General features: G+C 40.6%; 1 protein-coding gene across 4 annotated transcripts in view; it reads left to right on the forward strand.

Moving 5' to 3' along the window:
• Hlk (hulk) overlaps positions 1-21,723 on the forward strand; it is a 42,209-nt gene that overhangs the window by 5,766 nt on the left and 14,720 nt on the right. For 2 of the 4 annotated variants that reach the window (XM_078183410.1, XM_078183402.1), the window contains exons 2-16: positions 8,245-8,427; positions 11,688-11,828; positions 13,283-13,318; positions 14,974-15,156; positions 15,597-15,740; positions 15,828-16,010; positions 16,293-16,424; positions 16,679-16,993; positions 17,080-17,262; positions 17,393-17,524; positions 17,646-17,960; positions 18,182-18,511; positions 18,583-18,903; positions 19,029-19,211; positions 20,028-20,078. In XM_078183410.1, coding sequence (XP_078039536.1) covers positions 8,245-8,427; positions 11,688-11,828; positions 13,283-13,318; positions 14,974-15,156; positions 15,597-15,740; positions 15,828-16,010; positions 16,293-16,424; positions 16,679-16,993; positions 17,080-17,262; positions 17,393-17,524; positions 17,646-17,960; positions 18,182-18,511; positions 18,583-18,903; positions 19,029-19,211; positions 20,028-20,078 — 2,832 coding nt within the window. The remainder of the gene's footprint in view (positions 1-8,244; positions 8,428-11,687; positions 11,829-13,282; positions 13,319-14,973; positions 15,157-15,596; positions 15,741-15,827; positions 16,011-16,292; positions 16,425-16,678; positions 16,994-17,079; positions 17,263-17,392; positions 17,525-17,645; positions 17,961-18,181; positions 18,512-18,582; positions 18,904-19,028; positions 19,212-20,027; positions 20,079-21,723) is intronic. The other 2 variants (XM_078183396.1, XM_078183387.1) reach the window with 1 other exon arrangement.

Below are 21,723 nucleotides of genomic sequence, written 5' to 3' on the forward strand. Positions count from 1 at the left end.
TAGAAGATACAGTTTAAAAGATACAGTTTAGGAGATGAAGATTATAGGAGACAGTTTAGGAGATGAAGATTATAGGATACAGTTTAAAAGATGCAGTTTCGGAGATACAGTTTCGAAGCTGCAGTTCAAGAGAAGCACTTTAGAGTATACAGTTTACATTATCATGAAAGAAATCGATTGAATTAATTTCTCCGCCTCTTCAACTGTTCAATCGATTAATAGAAGTGAAATCCGCCGCGTTCCGCTCGCGATAGAAGAGGTCTCGCGTTGTTCGCCGCGGTCCAGCCACTTCTCAGCGATGTTCAACCGCTTCTCCGCGCAATGACGTAACAAACACTCTCAAAATACACGGGTTGAGACTGGCGAACACTTTTTGCGGCTCTTTCTCGCGGCTCCCCGTAAAAATAGTACAGCGGCCCGAGAGAGCGAAAGAGATAGAAAAAGAGAAAGAAAGAAAGAAAGAGAGCAACCGTGAGTAACGACTCTTCCTCCCGTTTTCCTCCCTTCTCGCGCACCTAACGCGGGAATCGGTCGATTTTTGGGGAAAACTCTCGGCTAGCCGGGGATCTGGTCGATCGGCAAGGAAAGAGCGATACCTCTTGAAAGCGGTGTTAGCAAGGCCGGCGCTCCGGTAGCCGACGCTTTTAGCACACGTTCGAGTTATTTTCGCTCTTGCCGCCAAGCCTCTCGCTACCGTCTCGCCTGAAAACATACCTCGTCCTCGGTGCAAGAGACCGTCGCCGACACGCCGCGATCCCGTAGCCGATGCGATCGAACACCTCTGATCGCGCCACTGGTGCCCCGGAAATCATATCGTCGTCGTGGAGGAAACACGGGGGTGGAACACGCACGGGGTGAAAGCACCGCGAAACTCGACGGCCGGCAGCGCGAAGAGACCCGGACGATGAGCTCGCGAGTCGAGCCTATTTCCAGCCGCCCGCGTGTCCTCGCCGTCTTCTTTACGGCCGTACCAACCTTTTTCTCGCTCGTTAGCCTCTTCTGATCGCTGAACGGCCGCTTCTTTGCGCTTTTCGCGCGTCTTCATGTTCGCGGCGTCGACGTTTTATAGAACCGCGGCGAAATTATGGCGATGACTGGATCCGACGCGTGCGTAGAAACTGTTAACCCTTTGGACTTATAGCCATTTCAGTTGTAAATCTGGAATAAATTTTCTGGGATACAATATTACCATTTTCAATATACGACGTGAATTTCATATTTATATATTAAATTAGCTCTGGTAATTCATAGCAACAGTTTCATTTGTAACAATTTTTCAAAGATTAAACTTTGTTGCTGTAACAATTATTGCAGAAGATGACAGGACAATTTTAGAGGTGCCTCAGAGTGCAAAGGGTTCATTGGAGAAATTTATGCGTCGGTAAAAAGGATCGAGAACGATTGGAGGAATATTATTGTCGAATTGCAATTAATGCGATATATATTAATGTATCGCCCGTTCGCGGACGAATGAGGATACCGTCTGTGATTATAAGAGACGCGCGTGCTACCGGAAAACCTCTCCGGCCGAGCGGTGCTTTCCAGATCCGCCTTCTGGTTTGCTGCGCGCGCGCGAGCTTTGTGAAAGACAAGCTCTTTCCGTCCCATTAATTAAGGAAAAGGTCCGCTCGATTTTGGCTTCGCTCCCCGTTTCCGTTTCATGGAAACGATTATTTCCTGTCGAGGTTCGCGCACGTGCTAGATCAACGCCGTGAAACCTTCTCGAAAAATGAAAAATGTCCGTTCTTTGCCATCGTTCGTTCTTCTTCCTTTGCCGTCGTTCTTCTTTCTTTGCCGTCGTTTATTCTTCTTCGGCTACCGTCGTTCGTTCGCGGTGAAAACGATACATTGTCTCGGCGAGCGATACCTCGCGAGCCGCGACCGATCGAATGGCTTCGCCGCCGCGTTTCGCTCCACTAATAAACTGTGCCATTTTCTTAACCGCGGGAAACCAGTTTAACCGCCGTCTCGTATTACGACCGGCGAAATTTCTCGCAGATGTTCGCAAATTCGACGAGCAAAATCGAAATCCGAGGCCCCGGATCTTGTGTTCCTACCCGCGACGCGAAAGTTATCGCAAAACGAAGGGAAACGGACGAGTAAAAATAGTCGTGGAACGTGCGTTTTATATGTTGTTGTGCAAAGAGAATTTAGTAAGTTTAGTTAAAATTAATTTAACTACGCTAATAAATTAATTTAAGAATTATTAGCGTAGTTGATATTACAAGTGGATCGAATATTATAGTGGATTGAATAAAATTGCTTGAAAGTATCGTCTAGCATGTAACAGATCATCACGGTTGAAAACCCGTTTTGTTGAGTCTACGACGCCCGACCACCTGTCCGCGGCTAGACTTAATTTAATTACCATCGTGCCAGGAAAAACTCAGAATGAGAAAATTGCTAATTCAGTGATAAGCACGTTTGATCCCCTGCCAACCAGTTCGCGTTTCTCAATTATGCTATATACAAGCTATACTATACGTTGTTTATTCAACGGCGGCTCGCCGATATGTTTGCTTGACCACCGGACGTTCCTCTGAATCGTAACATCATCGTCTTAGCACTGTTCTTTGGGGCCCATAAATCGTCGCTGATGATCGCTGAAAAGTCAAGAAAATTACTACCACTTATTTTATTATAATTAAGATAATATTTTTATATATATAGGCAATTTTTAAATCGTTTGAAGAAAGTTTAATAATTAAACAAGGTTAGAAAAATGATTTAACTCATATTATACTCCGTGAATAATTAAAATATTAGGAATATAAATTGAAGTTATAAGCGATTAATTATTTAAATAAAAGTACAGCCGTCACTGTTGCCAAAACTTTTTCTTCCGATGGTACCGAACCCTATCTCTATCCTAAGGCACTCCATGCAACTATTTCCGAGCGGCGCGTTCGAAAGGGGTAGTTGTTGAAAACACGTGACGAACCAGGCCCCCGGCGTGTCGTACTTGAGAAAACCACGCACGGGTTCGCCGGAGGAGCCGCCGCCGGAGCAGAAGCATCTCCGTACACCCACACGTTGTCCCAAATCGTTTGGTTTGGTGGTTTAGAGAGAAGAAGCCCGCGCACTACCACCGGCACAATCGTCGTAGCCGCAAGTCTCTACGCGGCGCAAGAAATACGGCCGATTGAGTGGCTATCTTTAGAGACGGGGGCTCTGGGACCCTGAAGATATGCTTCGAATGTTTCTTCCGGTATAAATAAAACTATCAACTCCAGGTAGCGGTGCTCCCCGCCCCGGAGAAAAAATCTTATCGAGGGGAGTCTATAAATTCTAGCGACTTTGAAGCGCTTCCTCCGCTCCCCCAACCCCATCGCCCCATCTTACAGTGGATAATTTACTTCAAATTAACTTTTTAATTGACCGGATAATTATTTAGATTATTTAGATCAATTATTTACACTCTGCGTGAATTTATTTATTATTTATGAAAGATAGAAGTATAGTTTAGAGTATCATTATTTCATCTAGGAAATAATTGATATTTAATAGTTGGCTCTGGATTAATTTTTAAACAGTATTTTATTTTATTTAACAGAATAATTATTTAAGAAAAAGCTTTGCTTTCTCTTGGAGGATTAACTAAAAATTAACTAGTAAAATTGACTGTCAGCAACCTTCGCCTCCAAATAAAAAAACGCCATCGAGAACTATAATTTCTATGACTCGATAGTGATTGGGGGAGTGGCGTTGGCTCTTTAAACGTTGGCTCCGATAAACCAGTCTCTAAAATAATTCAATAAAATATCATTCAATCGAAATCCTCTCCGATCTATGTTCACCCTTTTCGGTTCGCTTCCACTTTCACGCGATTTTCCCGCGCTACAGCGTGTGCCGCATCGCCGAAAGAGGAATCACGCGATCGCCCTTCGCGTCGATGTCCGTGAAGAGGCAGCACACCACCGCCGCAAGCCACCGCCGCCGCCGCCGGAGAGTAAAATGTCGTCGTCGACGGCATCGCCGCGAGGCCGTTCGTTCTCGTATTTTTAGTGGCTCGTAAACTAGGCACTGGCCGTCGCGTTCGATCTCGTCGTCTCTGTTTCTCGCGCTCGCGCGCGCGCGCGCAGGGAAATGTACAACGGACGCGCGGGGGGACTACGCTGGCTTTTCTTGGGCGGCGCGCGAGCAAAACCGTAGCCTCCTGCCTTTAAGTGTTTCGATAACTCGCCGCCTTGAAACGTCAAATCGGCACGTGGCCATCGACGATTACGTCGCGGTGTTCTCCAGCACCCCCTTAACCTGACTCGAACGCTAGAAGGGGACGTCGGTAGACCGTGGACTTTATTGTTACGTTATGCAACAAAATATACTATGCGGGACGTTTTTGACGAACTTTTAATTTTTTGACGAACTTTTAATTTTTTGATGAACTTTTAATTTTTTGATGAATTTTAATTTTTTTACGAACTTTTAAGCTTTTGACGAACTTTTAATTTTTTCATTGAATTATTTCGACAATAATCTATTTTTTATGCGAGAATCTATAGCTTAATGTATCTTGCAAAGACAATTAATCATTGGAAATTACATCCATAAAAATGAATTGCTTTTTTATTCAATTTTTATTTCACAGTTTATTGGTCCCCGTTTTGGAGAATCGCTTAAAAATCTTCGTTTCAATTGGGATGAATCGACAATCGATTGCTATGCTTTCGGTTTTCGTTCGATGCCCATGAATGAGTTGTAACAGTATGAGGCAGCCACCCCCTACGCTCGCCAGCAGATGGCCAACTAATCGACACCTTTCCCACCACCACCACCACCCGATTCGTCACTGACTCGCATATATCTGTAGCTGTTTGTTATCAATGAAAATATTTGCCTCGTCAAATATTTAAAGCACACCGTCGATGAGGATCCTGATCGATGATACGCAAACCTATAGATCGTAAGCCGCGGAAGAACGGAATTAACCCTTCTCGAAAGCGATTTGATCGTAAATCTAAAATTACTTTTCTTTCCATTTTGCTGGATAAAGACGCAAGCAATTTTTGAAGTTTAAACTTTGGTAATATAAATTTAAAAATTGCATAAAATATTGCATATAACAATGCAATTTATATAATACAATTTAAATTATATGTTTGCAATGTATAGAACAGAAAAATTAATTTTTTATACGTTTTTAAAAGCTTTTCTATTTCATTGATAGAATTGCCATAAATAGCGATAACAATTACGCTAAACTGATTGCCAGACACCTCTACTACATTATTTAAAAATAACAAACAACTAGACTATATGATCTTCGACAAACGATAGTAACCCAATCGTGAGTCATACATTGAGAACGCGACGCTAAGTAGGTGTTAAGAACAATAGACATACAAAAATACGATGGTTGTTTCCAGCACATAAAAATCACATAAAATTGATCGAGTAGCGTCAACAACCTTGAGTTACTTATAGGATATTTTGAAAACGAATTTTTTTGCTTCGTGAAGGGTCACCTTCAGGGATGATGTTCATAAATAAAGAAGCAATAATTTTTATCTAGTGATTACATTTTAGGTGAACTAAATATTTTTTAGATTTACGGTAATGGATAAAAAGTATTAAATATATTAAATATATTAGATATATTTATTAAAGGTATTAAATATATTTATTAAAAATATTAAACGTATCAAACATATTTTCGAAAATTGATTAACAGGTCTCGCGAGCAACAATAGTTGGTCCAGCCGTAAAATCGTGATTCTGTGGTATCGCTTATTTTTCGCTCTCGATTCGACAATCCGTTTAGAAGCGTAACGAGTGGGTGGACACTATAGGAAATAAAAATAGAATTGTTTTGTGTCGCTCTATTTATATTTGTTTGTGCGAGTCTCTGCTCCACCGGGAAGATCAGTTCGAGATGGTTTTCGTAAGCCGATGAATATTCGTGTGTTAACGCTGGTCGATCGTTAAACAATGTTAACAATAAGAATCGAAACCGAGACACCGTTATTATATAAAAATTATTCGAACGTCAGAAATATATTTCAATACTTTAATATTTTCTCCTGAATTTTTCATTAACAGTATTAATTTTGAATATATATTAAGGGAAAATTCTCAATTCATTATTTAAAGTAATTATGATAATTTCAGGATACGTATTATATTTTTCTACAATTCCATAAACAGTTAAAATAAACTCTTTCAACCCCAAAATTTGTACTAATAAAAATTAATCACTAATTTCACTAAATTCAATGTCGCTTCGAAATAAAAAAGAATGTCCAACCGTAAACTAATTTATCGCTTCGTAAAATTCCCCACCATAATTTCCACACCCCATTCGCCACCATAACCCCCGCCCTAACAAACGTCTCCCCCGCAACGAAGACAAACATATCAGTTTCCCAGATTCCAAGTTGCACTCGAAAAATGTGAAAACACGATTCTCCCCCCTCCCCCGCATCGCACGTTCTCGCTTCTTCCATCATACTCGTTCTTTCCCCGGTTAACGTCGCCCCGACCACGCTGCCAGCGGACTCTCTAAGCGGGGGTGTCGCGCGAGCGCAGCCTCGAAGCTCTATATTGCTATAGTCCGGCCACCGGACGAGAAACACGATCGCCGTAGGCACCGTATAGGAAAACAAACACACCGGGTGGGACAACAATTAAGAGAATTCGGAGCAAACAATGACAGGCAGAGTAGCGAAGCGCCTTCTCTCGAAAGAGACCGGCAACGAGAATAGAATCGAATACGGGAACCAGAAGAGGGTACAGAAAAAGAAGCAGAAAGGAAAACGAGGGAAAAGAGTTCGGCGGGGAAGCGGCGCGAGAGAGAGAGAGAGGCCTCGCTTTTGTGACTCTATTCCGGGGATGTCGTCACCAAAAATGGCGACGTCCACCTGTTCCCTCGATTTTACGAAACGTTTAAACTATCGTCGATGCTTCGAAAAACGGTATCGAGAGCCGCGGATCGTTTGAAAATCGACGCGGATCGATGAAGAAATTGCTCGGGGGAACACGTCGCTGTCCATATCCAATGATTGTAACCCAACACCCGCGTGGCTCGTCCACCGGACCGCGCCGAGCGGAACGGAGCGGAGCCGCGGCCAAGAACGCTCCGTACTGCCAAGCCACCGGGCGATAAGCATAAAACTTGCTCGCGAAGGATTAACTTTCCACCTTCTGCGACGCAAGGCCGCCACCAAGGATTATCGCGGCCGAGAAATTCGTCGCGCACCCCATTTTACTATAGTATAGTCTTTCAAAAGACTCCTATAGTACTAGCAACCCTGATATTATTTTTTGCAATATTATTCTTTGCAATAATTACAAAAACATAGCAAGAGGTAATCCTCGATTGAAAAAATTATAATTTATATAATTTACTTATATAAACGGTTAATACTTTGCTAATTAAAAATGACACGTTTCTTTGCAACTATAATAGTAATAATAATAATAATATAACTATATAATAATTCTCAATTCATTATCCAAACAATTATATTAATTTTAGAATATATATATCTTTTTCTACTTACACAAACAGCTGGTGGATCACTTATTGAATAATAATTATTCAATTGAATAATGATATTCAGCGGAATTAATTAGCGATTTATCGCACGCTACGATGGTTCTACGCGGCTCAAATAGTTTGAAGCAATTCCAAGTGTACTCCATTTTGGAGTGAATCACTTGTTCGAGCGCCGCATGAGCGCCATAGAATGTGGATATTTACGTTGACATACTCCACTAGAATTCTGTCGCGATACTTCGTAGACTTTAGCATCGCACTCGGGCTGTTTAAATAGTCCGCGGTACTCTGGTATTGTGACGGTGATTCGAAACGTCCTTGATCCTTAATTATCTTTGAGTATTCGCATCTTTGTGGCATTATTCTTGGTCCAGGGGGTTGCTAAAAAATAAAAGAACTTTTTTGAGGAGACTGTGAATTTTGTAAATTCGTAAAAAGGAATTAATTAGTTTAATTTAAAAGTGTAGAGATTATATATACTCTGATTTGTTAATGTTCTTAATAAAATTCTTTCCAAAATTCTTTTTTGAAATTCTAGAATAATATTTAAAATAAAATATTTTTTGAAATTTCGTAAAATATTAATAATATTACTGACGATTATTTTCAGTTAATTATGAAACAGAATTTCGAATATCTAGTAAAATATCTAATAAATCATAAAGTGGTGATTATTTAGTGAAAATTATTTTATCGACTGTTTTTTTTATTTTCGATGCATCGGTGACCTGGTATGTTAATGGCCACAGATGCGAGAAGTTGCACGACATGCGACAAGGTGCTGGCCGAACTGGAGAAGATCGACGACGACACGGACCACTTCGGGGTCGACTTCGTCAAGATCAACGACAAACGACTGGCCAAGCAGTATGGCATCAAAAACTTCCCGGCCCTCACGTACTTCCGTGAAAAGGAACCGATTATTTACGAAGGTTGGTGCACACACTCGACGCGCTATCATTTTGCATAACACACGGAAATAGTTGCTTAACGTTAACTGCTTAAAAATAGTTGCTTGATGTTCGTCCAGTTTCGTTGTACTGCACGATTCTACCAATTCTGCTTAATTCGTAATCACATATTTTTATATTATATTATAGAAATATATTATTATTACAACATGTACTATTTAATGATCATGCATTAGAGTTTTTTACTTTCTTGGCTAATCTTTGCAACATCGTAGAATAGCAAAGCTTAAAATTATTCGGACTGGCGCTGTAACATTTTCAGGTGAATATTGAATTAATTCTATGTACAATATACACGAACATAATTCGAAACATGCAAATCTCACCGCAGACTCTCGATATTTACTCGGTGGCCGCTCGTATGACGAACAAAGACGGGTAGTAATGATTCCAAATGGCGAAAAGTTCGCCAAACTTTTATTGGAATCCGGCCGCGATCTCGGTAACCTTGCCAGGTATGAGAAACAAGGTTCGAGACTCGGTGAGTTATAGTACTTGACCCAGAATCCGTATAACAATCAACGGTATTTTTGTATTTTCACCATTTCGGCGTGTTTCTGGAGCAAGTCTAACAACGAAAAAACACAGTTTACTTTATTGTCACAATTATACTTGTTATACAGCTATACTGTTAATTTATTACACTGTTAAATATTGAGTTTCGCAGCTTTCTTAATTTTCATTAGTTAAATTAGCATGGTAGCATATTATCAGTTATATTAATGGTATTATTAATATTGGTAATATCAATAATATTAGCTTGTGAAAATTACAATATTAAATTTATTTAAATAGTGCTGCTTTTATTCTAATATACTATACACTTGTAAAGAATTTTATTCATAGAAACCTTATGAATATACTAAATAAATAATGTCAAGTCTAGCTTTAATACTTAATATATTAGCTGGTATAATAACACATTAATTATTAAAATAACACGTTAACTATTACAGTAACACATTGACTATTGTAACAACACATTAGCTAGAATAATAACATATTAATTATTATAATAACATATTAAAAGTTAACACTACCCATTGCTAAATGCAAGCAGTAATTCCATGGTTTTGAGCAGATATTAAAAGCATAGTAAACCTCTGTAAATTATAACAACTATTCAGTCTTTCAAACAAAATATCTATCTACTACATTTTCATCCTAAACGCGATATTACTATCGCCTTCGTAACGACAAGAAATTCAACATCCACGGCCCAATACAATGAAGAATTTCGTGTCCGAGGTTCGAGCGAATGTCGGCCGCAAAAGTCGTGTTAATCGGTCAAAGAATCGTAGATTTTCGTAGCGGTCCACGCCTCTAGAGGCAAGTCTGACCATCTTCGTTACCTGGCAGTGGTCCCAGGCTACGGTATTCGGTCCGTCGTTGCCTGTAAAACAGCGGCAACCGTATGCTCCGACTTTTGTTCGACAAACAACCCCCGTCGACGTCGGGGATGATATCCTGTACCGCGACGCGTATCGTCGCCGCTCCATCGATACATATACCTACACAAACATACATATATATACCTGTCGTACGTATATGGACGAGCTGGTGTGTGACACACCCGCCCGGCGAGGAGAAATTAATAGAGTACAAGGAATGCAACGTGTTACGTAATCAGGCGGCGCGCGATGCGATTCGCCGCGTTTGCTGTACCGTACGGTTTCATTGAGCCGCAGACCCCGTCTAGCTCTCTACATTTAGACCCGGGGAAGACGGTCTCAGTCGGTTGCGAAGGGACAACTTTCTGCCACAATGTGCCACCGGCACCCCACCCTCCGCTCCTCGATAACGAAAACCGCGAATAGAATGGCCGCCTCTGATTGCGCGCCGTTTAAACGTGAATCTCGGACGAGTTTTCAAATTTTGCGTGATCGATACGCGGATCGATAGCATTCGATAGCAATAAGGGAATAGTTTAGATATTTTTAATATTCTCGTAGCAGGAGTTGCGAGATTGGAATTGTAGAAATGCGGAAAATTCGGGGAGTAGTTAAGGGTTTAAGGGTTGGTTGGATTATGGTTTATAGAGCGGTGAGGGGGGGGGGGGGTTGTGTTGTGTCAATAATTCAAAAGTTCCGGGTACGGTTAATGAAGCGTGTCGGCGCGCGCGTTCCGGGAAAGAAAATCAGAAATTGGACGCGGTTGGCCACCCGACGCGGAAACGGACCCTGGTACAGGTGTGATCATCAATCCTGTTACATTGTGGTCGGCAAAGCCTGCGTTTGGCAACCGGGATCGTGTAGATTTATTAAATCGGATCCGACGAGATATTCAGCAACCTCGCGAATCCCCGGGGAATCTTCGTACGAACAAGCATTTCGAAAAGAAAGCGTCGAACGCGGCGCTTCGCCTTTCACCCGGAACGGTCTCGCTTGATTTTCCGTTCGATGATGTAACGACAGGTTGCATCTATTTCCATTGTGCCTAATGCAACACGCCGCAATAGAACGTCTATTTTCGACACCTCGGGATGGTAAACAGAAACGGCAGGAAGTCGCAATTAGGGGTTATATTATTAACTCTTTAAGTCCGCGTACGAACGGAGTGGTAACTCAATACCGTGTCAAAAAAAAAGCCTGTTTATTTCCAGAGTATATGGTATATAAATAAACGATCCTGCGGGAGATCGAGGAGACCGACGCTGTCGCGGGCGACGCGGTTCTCGCCACCGGCGGAAGCGCGTCTTCGCGCGGAAAATAAATAGACCTCGCTGAAAATGATGGATGAACGGCGACGCGTATTTTTCCCGAATCTTAGCCTGTCGGATGGTAGAATTGTGTAACGATGTCGCGCGGAGTCTCCGAGGAGCTAGACGACGAAAGAGAGAGATTCGATGTTCGAGATTTTGCTCTATGAAAAAGGGGTGAACTTTGTCTAAAAAATCAAAAAAGCGTGGGAGATGCTTCGAATGCACATTTCTCGAGATCTCGTCTTTTTATATTACAGACGTCATATTTAAATGTCTATATTTAAATCTGCCATGAATCTTAACTTTTTATTGACAAAATCAATTTTTAATGTCATGAAATACTAATATTATTAATATAATGTCATGAAATACTAATATTATCAATATAATGCCATGAAATACTAATGTTATAAATACTAATATTGGTACTAAATTATTGAGAGCTATTAACAACGTCACTGGACAGAAAATATCAAAAAATCTGGAAATCTGATGCGACACGCCGCGCGCTAATTTTCAGGTGACTTGATGGACGAGGAGAACGTCCTAGACTTCCTGACGAGTCTGGAGGCGATGGACCTGCCCGATCGCATCGAGGAAGTAAACTCGAAGATACTGCAGAAGATCGTCGAAGATACGGAGTTTGTGGCAGTCTTGTTCTGTGAGTTCCCTAATATGATATCATCGCGCGTATACGAACGATTACGTGCACCTCTCTTATACATCGAGCTACTCTAATTTCCACTGACAAGAGAGTGAAAAGACGTGAACGTATTGTCACCCATATACGAGGATCTATAAAAGTATTATTACAGAAATTGAATCAGAAAAAGACAAAAGAACGGTCAGAGTTCTTTGATTAATTTCGTAGGAAATGAACGACCATTTACCTCATAAATAATCAGATCCAATGATTTAAAAAATAGGTATCTAGAATTCTTCTATTTTTCGGTAACTGGAACAATTATATTCGTTCGAACCATGTACATAGTTTACAATTAGCAAAAGATCGAAGTAGCCGTCTGCACGACACGAGTGCACAGTCACGAATACTTTAATTATTATTTTGTTGTATACGACTAATAAACCCCGTGGAAAGCCGGCGAAACTACTACTTTAGCAACACGACAGTGTGGAGAGAGAGAGAGAGTGAGAGAGGCTTTATGGAATTCGCAGCGAGCGCGGTTCTGTGTTAACAGGTTTCGATACGATTTCTTTGATTTTTTGTCACTGATCATATGCTACTTACACGAGCGACGATTGATAATAATGTTGCAATAATATTTTCTAGGGAGAACGGTTTGACACATTTTACTAACAGCGGGGCTGTTTTATGTCTCGCGACACGATCCTTCGGAGAAAGGGTTTTTGTTTGAAGTAAAAGCGTGAAGTAAATTGACCGAAAGCCTCGATTATTTATCGCAGCGTATTTTGTAGATATTTTGATCTTTTGATTGTTAATATTACGAACTACGTACATTGTACACGTCCTCGATCCTCCGCCTTCATGCTCTCAGCAATATCCAGAACGAAGGAAAATTTTCAGCTGCCAACAGATAAATAATATCAATATTCGTTTTATTATGTTCGAGATCTGTACGAATCTGCCGCGACATAACCTCTTTTACCGCTACACCTTTAGTTACTTATAATTTATTATTACTGCATAGAAATTTTTACTTTGTCCTTAGAATGTTAATAATAGAAGAGTAGAATTCAATTTCAATTTAAAGCAGATGAATAATATCAAAATTTTTTTGATCATGTTCGAAATCTGTGCGACAAGTTCGATATCGCGGAGTAAATGATAAACAAAACTTTTCCTTCGTTGTGAGAGCATCGTGAATGTCTCGGCCACCCGTCAATGAATCCCGTCAGATCCCTTTGTCGGTCGTCTCTTCTTCTGTTGTCTGCGAAAATTTGTTTTTGTCCGTCGTGGAGGAACGAACGCACCACAAAGTGGACAGGGCCGGAAAAAAACACAAGATTTCCCGCGCTCTCTCGATCGAAGCGCCTCCTTCAGTGTCCGCCTCCACTTTGCGGTCCGATCACTTGCGAAATACTTGTAAATAATACATATATGTGAAACGTTCTTGTGTGTGTTGATATGGATAGGTCCGGATACGCAGCGGTGTGCTGGCGTCGGTTCTAGTAAGTACACAATTAAACGAAAAATCGTTGTTGAAAATAGTCTGTACGGCTTTCGTTTTACAATGCTTGTTTATCACGTACCAACACGGCCGGGCGAACTGTGCTCTTGGGAAAGAAGAAGAATTAGCATTTCGGACGCACTTGTTCCGTGCGAGTTTCTTTCTTTTTTTTTACAGACACGTCGATCGAAAATGCTTGACGGCTTTGTTCTTCTTGAACCAAACGGTTCGACCGCGACGACCTCTGCTTGTATGTCTCCTTATACGTATTTATCTATCCAATGCACTTAACACACGCCCTTGGACCCTCGCGAGGCGGTATTGTTATTTTACATGAGCCAATTATATGCTTCGTTGAAAGTATCGATGTTAAAGTGTTGAAATTTTGAGTATATTTGAGTATCTATATATTTGAGTATATCAAAATAGAATTATAGAGAATATTGAATTCAATTTCTTATATTTAATTTTTCTTTTTATGTAATAATTTCTTACATCAAAAATTTCTTATATGAAATATTAAGTCTACAAGAAAATTCTGTACAATAATTCGATTAATATATTTATCAAAAGTGGTATTGAAAAATTGCCATCTTGTATTGGCAAGAGATCATACATAAAAATTAATTATTCTCTTTCACTTTACAAAAAGACGGAATTTTTGCAATATGTATAATATATCACGACGTTCAATTATAGTAACTTCTGTAAAGAAATAATTCAATAAATTCTGCGAGAACATCGATACTTTTCCACGTCAAAGCAGCCAATAAGAATAGCTAATTTAAAGCGTCTGCTAGAAAGCTAGAACGCAGACGTTCGTAATTCGTGGCCGAGAGTGCCAGACAAAGCGTCAGACCAAAATGCCGCCATACGAGGGTTAATAAACGCTTCGAGCAAATTGCATCGCTTGCAGCGGGTTGCCTCTCGATTTCTGTCTTCCTAGCCACCGGGATAAAAAGGTAACGTCAGAGTAAGACGAATTTACGATGGATTCACACGTGAAATTCCGAAAAGCAGCATTTGTCGAAAAAAGGTTACTCTGGTTGACATACGTAATATTCGAACAACGCTAAACGAATACATTGTACAGTGAAATTATTTCTTGTTTTTATTTCTCATGCGATCCTGTTGAAAAGATATTAAAACGCATTAAATCCCTGTACGGTTATTAATTTACACTTCGTGTGTGCACTGGAAGATGTCGTGACTATAGATGGTAGAACATGCATCCACTCCTCCCCACCCCATAGAGTAGAATGAATGTGCGTTATAACCGAGAGAAATTTTGCATACTAATCCAAAGGTGTTCACATAAGAGATACGCGTATCTCTTGCAACAATTCGGTCAAATAATAACGAACGATTGTTTAAACGTAGTTCTATATGTATACACTTTTTTCGTAGAAATATTCGACACGATGGAATCGAGCCTGGCACGATATTCGGAGCCGGCATTTTGTTTTTTGTTTTTCGATCACGAAGTTTTTTATTTTGTGAAGTGGTTTAGATGGATAGATAGAAGGTGGTTGGACAGTAGATCGTCCACGGGATAAAACTGAAGTCGGTTTCGATTCGTAACTTATCCGACGTTTTGTTTGAAACGACCCGCGCAAGATTGCCTAGTAACACGACATTTTATTTCAAATGGGACAGACAAGCCAGACTGCAAAAAATGTCTGAAGGCCCTTCAAGAACTGGAGAACATCGACGACGAGGCCGATCAGTTGGGTATCGGCTTCGTGAAGATCGCCGACGAACAACTCGCCGACGAGTACAATCTGGGACCACTTCCAGCTTTAGTCTACTATAGGCATCAGATTCCTATCATTTACGAACGTAAGCGTTACTTAATCCACAAATATTCGGTAAATATACGTAAACATGCGCGAGGAATTGAAGTCGAGTTTCTCGTGGAATAAACGAAATATTTGACTGACGTGTTTTAAAATGCTATAAAGTACTATAGGATATTACAGACAATACTATAAAGTACCATAATGTACTATAAAATACTATAAAATACGACAGATAATTTAAGGAATATTATACTAAAAGTCTTCAGCACTTTGGCATTTTACTGTGCTAAAAAATATTAAAATTCACTACGTAAAGCAAATCAAGATATTCATCTAATTAACAAATAAAAATATTACTAAAAAACAAAATTACATACAACACGGTTACTATTACCTTTGATTAGAAAAATTATTTCGAATCAAATGCGTTTCTCCTTTAAAGAAAATTAATTAAAATTGATCGATTAAATATTAATACAGACGAGCTTAGCAGAGAGGAGGACGTGCTAGAATGGCTGGTAGCTAACAAGAGCACCGGAGACGAGGAGGATGTGATCGAGGACGTCACCTCGAAGACTTTGCAGACCCTAATCGGAAACATCGACAACCTGGTCGTGTTGTTCTGTAAGCAATATTTTTATTAACTATTTCATCATTCTCAATTCGCTTGCCAGTAATTAATTAATTAATTTCGTTCTGTGAATTCTATAGACGACCATGGCGACGAGGATTCGATGCAGGTGCTGAACGAGTTGGAGAAGATCGACGACGATTGCGACAAACACGGGATCCAATTCGTGAAGATCGACGACGAGAAGGCAGCGAAGGATTTCGGGATTGACTCGGTCCCTGCGATCGTGTACTTCGAGAAACAAATTCCGAATGTCTATGATGGTGAGTAGGTTAATTAATTAAAAATGGGAGACTATATATAATAAATAATATATATTAAAATATAATATCGGGAGCTATTAACTATTTAGAAAAACTATTTAGTGATATCGAGGTTATGTCAAGATTTTAACGTAAATCTGTCTCCGGATTTTCTGTAAAACAAAAATGTCAAAATTAAATTTCTTTTCTATGAAATATTCTCTGCTTTTTTAACGTATTTAAAGTTTTATAGAGCGTTGTATAAGCTAAAAAATGGGATGACTTAAAATTTGACAATTGCAGGAGACGTCGAGAACGAGGACGAAATTCTGGAGTGGTTGCTGTCGCAGTTGGAGAAAGACGAGATCGAGGACGTCACCGACGAAATGTTGGATCGTTTGATCAAGGATGGCAAGACTCTCGCCGTGCTGTTCTGTAAACTGCTTTCCTTATATTCAATAATTGAGTCGTTGTTAACGATGTGGTGGTTATGGTGGCAAATTCAAAATTCCAATTAAATAATTACAATTCCAAATAATTAAAATATTAAAAGACAGCATCCTATCTTTTAACTCTGATCGAGCTTTGCATCGAAAAATCGTCCGCCATTTCCATCAATTACGACACGATGCAATATTACCAATAAAAATTACCGCCTCCAATTAATATTGCCAATCGATATTCCTCAGACGACAACAATGACCGCAAGTCCCAGAAGATCCTCAACGAGCTGGAGAACATCGACGACGAGTGCGACACGTTGGGTGTGACCTTCGTGAAGATCGACAACGCGGAGGAGGCCAAAGAGTACGGCGTCGAGAAGATGCCGAGCATGCTCTACTTCGAGAAAGGGATACCGACGTTGTACGAGGGGAATCTGGAGGACGAGGAGAAGGTTTTAAAATGGTTGGAGCAGCAGAAGAAGAGTGATCAGATCGAGGACATCACCGACGAGGTGCTCGACATGATCATCGAGAAGATGCCGCACGTGGCTGTACTGTTCTGTTAGTAATCAAACCCTTTGCTGAGAGAAATTATTCAAAGAATTTTTACTGTAACTAAATATACTCATTATCACTTTTTTTAACAGATGACAAGGATCAGAAGAAGAGCCAGAAGATCCTCGCCGAGCTGGAGAACATCGACGACGACTGCGACCAGCACAACATAGCGTTCGTGAAGATCAGCGACTTGGACGAAGGAAAGGAGTACGGTATCGAGAATTTCCCCACACTGGTACTCTTCGAAAGAAAAATACCGCACGTGTACGAAGGTAATCAAATATTAATTAATCAAATATTAATTTTTCTAGAGATCCTAAATTCTCATATATATGTATATGATACTATAGCGGAAACCTAGAAATTAAATACTAATGTATCAATAATGTCCGATATCTCCAGGCGACCTGATGAACGAAGATCAGCTACTGGGCTGGCTGCTGCATCAGAAAAAGCACACAGAGATACCCGAAGTGACCGACGAGATGATGGAGAAGCTGATTGAGACCTCGCCGTACCTGGCAGTCCTGTTTTGTAAGCGATCGATTCGTCTTTCTACCTCCTTTTAACATTCTTCCACACTGTTACCGGGTTAGGTAGGTGCTGTTGGTCGTTCGCGGGCGAAAACGAGACACGAATTGATTCATTTCCGTAGACGACAAGGACGACAAGCAGGACATGCGTATCTTGAACGAGCTGGAGAACATCGACGACGAGCTGGAGAAGGAGGGCATCGTCATCATACGGATGGACAACGACGCCGAGGCGAAGGAGTACGGTATCGATCATCTGCCGACGCTTGTCTACTTCGAGAATAAAATCCCGGCGATTTACGAGGGCGACCTTCTCAACGAGGACGAGGTGCTCGAGTGGCTCGTCGAACAGAAGAACACTGCCACCATCGAGGAAGTCACCGACGAGATCTTGACCGATCTGATCGAGGAACACGAATACGTCGTTGCGTTTTTCAGTATGTATGGTGTCTTTATTAAGCAACGATGATGGAGATATGCTTGATGATGGGCTGATGATTTTGGAAAATAATATCACTGAGTATTCATTTAATAATATTTAAAATTCTTATAATAGAAACCACTGTTCTGGAAGAGAAAGTTTAATATCTCAGTTATCAATGATACCCTATTCAGACTTTGATAGCCAATGGACTAATATTCCTGGTAAAAACTCTAGGCGGAGACTGCGATGACGGAGACGAATGCGACAAAGTGCTCGAAGAGCTGGAGAACATCGACGACGAGCTGGACGAGACCGGCATCATCTTCGTCACAACGGAAGACACCGGTTTCGCGAAGAAGCACGGGATCAAAAGCTTCCCCACCTTGGCCTTCTTCAGGAACAAAGAGCCCTTAATCTTCAAAGGTGACATCGAAGACGAGGACGAAGTACTGTCATGGATCACCGACGAGGATACCTTGGAGATCCCCGGGAAGATCGAGGAAGTGAACGGCAAGATGTTGGAAAGCATCCTGGAAGAGAACGATTACGTTGTCGTCTTCTTCTGTGAGTGACGCGATTATCCAGCCATACTGATCTTAAAACGATGGTTGACCTGGGTTTGGCTTCCGTTGCAGACAAAGAGGGCGACAAGAAGAGTCAGAAGATCCTCCAGGAGCTGGAGAACATCGACGACGAGTGCGAGGAGAAGGACATCGACTTCGTGAAGATCTCGGACGAGGGCATCGAGAAAGAGTACGATCTGCCTGGTCTGCCGGCGTTGGCGTTTTACAGGCACAAGTTCAGGCAAGTGTACAACGGCGACATGATGCACGAGGAAGCGATCTTAGTGTGGATCCTGGAGCTGCGCACGCAGACGCCGGACGTGATCGAGAGCGTGGATCGGAAGACGCTGCAGGTGCTGATCAACGACGTCGAGCATCTAGCTGTATTCTTTTGTAAGTTGACCTGCCGGCGAAGCCTTTGATGAACCTTTCGCGATTAAAAGACAAAGTATAGTTTAATTAAGACAACGACGGAGTAGGTCGCGATTTAACGTTTAATGGTATGTCTCTTCCAACAGACGACGATAAATGCGAAGCGTGTCCGGAAATCCTAGAGGAGCTAGAAACCATTGACGACGACACCGACAAACACGGTATACAATTCGTAAAGTCGAACGACGCTAAATTAGCCGCCGAGATCGGCGTGTTCTCATTCCCGGCTCTCGTTTATTACGAGACTGGCGTCCCCATCATGTACGACGGTAAGTCCCATACGCTTCATTCCTTAGGCTTGTTCGATCACGATCAACAACACCCTCCCTCGGATAGGATTGTTTCTTTGTTTCGTCGCGGAAAGGTATTCCTTGTTTTCGTCTCGTGATCGAGTCTGTCGTCAGAGGAAACGAACACCGTATTTTCGTTCTTTATTTAAGAGGATAAAGCGAAGCTTTAACGAAGCGCGAACGAAAATAATCCACGGAGTGCTTTATACGAGCAAGAAACCTTTGACACATTCGGTACCGGTGGAAGATAGGAAGATAATAATAAATAGGGTACCATGTGACTCATTTGGTATAGTTTTTGATATAGTTGAACTTTGGTTCTGATTGCAAAATTGCAATATATCTTGAAATTTCAAATATTTTAATATATAATCGAGCTGATAATTTAGTGTCTCTTTAATTTTCTGAAGAATCTCTTTCTTTGCACTTCTCTATAGTTTAATACCTTCGAGACACGTTTTCAAAGCATTGCAGCTTCTTTTTAAAAAGTCAACTTTGAAGACCCTTTATATTATAAATATACCTTACTAAATCCTACGCAAATAAATTCAAAATAGAGAGTAACTTTAGAAATTGCAAATAAATGCGTAGTCGCGCCCAGAGAAGGTCCCGAATGTGTTGAAAAAGTACGACGACGAAAACTTGAAGGGAGAACAAACTGACTTTATCCTTTTTTTCCAATTACTCCGTAAGAAACCACCTCGTTACCATCTGAAAGCCCCTGTCCGAACCAAATGACGAACGGGTGCATCGTACAACTGAGCTGATCTTGATATGCGTGTGTGCCTTTTGTAGGTAATCTTAAGAACGAGGAGAGAGTTCTGCAATGGCTAATCGAACAGAAAAGTAAGGAGATTTCTAGGATGATGATTATTATTACCGGTGTACTGTTCTTTGTGACGTTAATCTCGGTCGTGACCATACCGCCCGGCTACGAGTACGGTACTCGCGCCGTGGTGATCACCCCGATCACTCTGCCACACCCGCGTTCGCCGTAAAACGGCCAAGTCGAACCAAAAAGTATCGATCCAGAGATATATCATGTTTAATTTCGTGTGCACTTGTTTCATTTCACTTTGCTCTCCTATACGTGTTCAATGTTGCATAAAAAATATTCTTGAAAAAAAGTTTGATAGAGGATCGGCGGTGTTACGGTTAACAAATGTCCTTTAACGAACAAGTTTTTTCTCGGTTCGGAACACACGGGACGAACAAGAACGAATGATAAAAGAAAGATCTCACAAAGCTCGGTGACAAAAAATGAAAAAAAAAATATATATATACACGTTCATGATTCTTGCTTCTGATAATAATTGAAGCGCGCGCGCAACACCGCTCTGGCCACTGACACACTATTGCATTTAAAACACATTGTGCGAGCTTTCGAACTATTTTTTTTTTCGCTGTCTATCTCTTTCTACTGTCTATCTGTCTATCTATCTATCTATCTATCTTATCTATCTGTCTGTCTGTTTGTCTGTCTACCATCTATCTACCTCTTTTTCTACATCTGTTTTTTTTTCTTCTGACAATTTTTAATTTTAAGCACTCGCTATCGCGCAGCTACCTCACTGCATTAATACGATGCTCTACCTCGGGTCGTCTGCCTCGGTGAGAGTACAATATTAACGATTAAATGCGGGACGTTTGATTCATGAAATCAAGGAGATCGATTTATTTCTTTTTTTGAGGATCACGATGTTTTGAACGGTTTTCGTGCTGCAAGATCTTTCTTTTGGTCGCGTTTCAATGACGCGTTCGCCGCGAGTCGATCGCTCACGCAGAAAAATTGAAGAAAGCTCACTTTTTTAACGTGATGTGTCTGTAAAATGAAGGTATGTGATTCCATGGGAAATCTGGAGACTGAAACGAATAAATAAATTATAATATTGATTATTATTGTGCTCGTTTGTTAGAGTTATAAATTCTGAATCAGAAAAGAAGAAGAAACGCTTTATCGAATTTTGCAATAATTAATTCCTTCATATTTTTATTCCAACAATTCTATATCTTCTAAAAGACAAAATTTTCACATTTTCAGATCAATAATTTAAATCAATTTTCTATTCTAAGAACAATTAAAATTCGAATATTTCCAGTCGATGCTAAAAATTGAAAATAGTAATAATCGATATAATTTATATTCTTTCTCATGAAATCACGTCTCCGAATTTTAATAAAGACATACCGACGATCTCAGATTTTCATAGAATTATTTTGATACTTATTTTATTTTCCTTGAATAATAATCATGATCGCAAACCCTTCATATTTTCTGTGAAACGATCGCGAGCGGTAGAACGATCCAAAAAACTCATACAATTTGTTAAAAGCACTCGAACAAGTATTTTCTTTTTTTTTCAAATTTCATCAACTTTGTACACACATCGGAGTCACCCATCGCGAGGCAATACCGATAACAAATTCGTACATGTTCACTGTTTATGCGTTAATAATATTATCCAATTTGAGAAAAAGTAAATTGCATGCT

Source organism: Augochlora pura, chromosome 1 (genome assembly GCF_028453695.1).
Source record: "Augochlora pura isolate Apur16 chromosome 1, APUR_v2.2.1, whole genome shotgun sequence".
Taxonomy (NCBI): Eukaryota; Metazoa; Arthropoda; class Insecta; order Hymenoptera; family Halictidae; genus Augochlora; species Augochlora pura.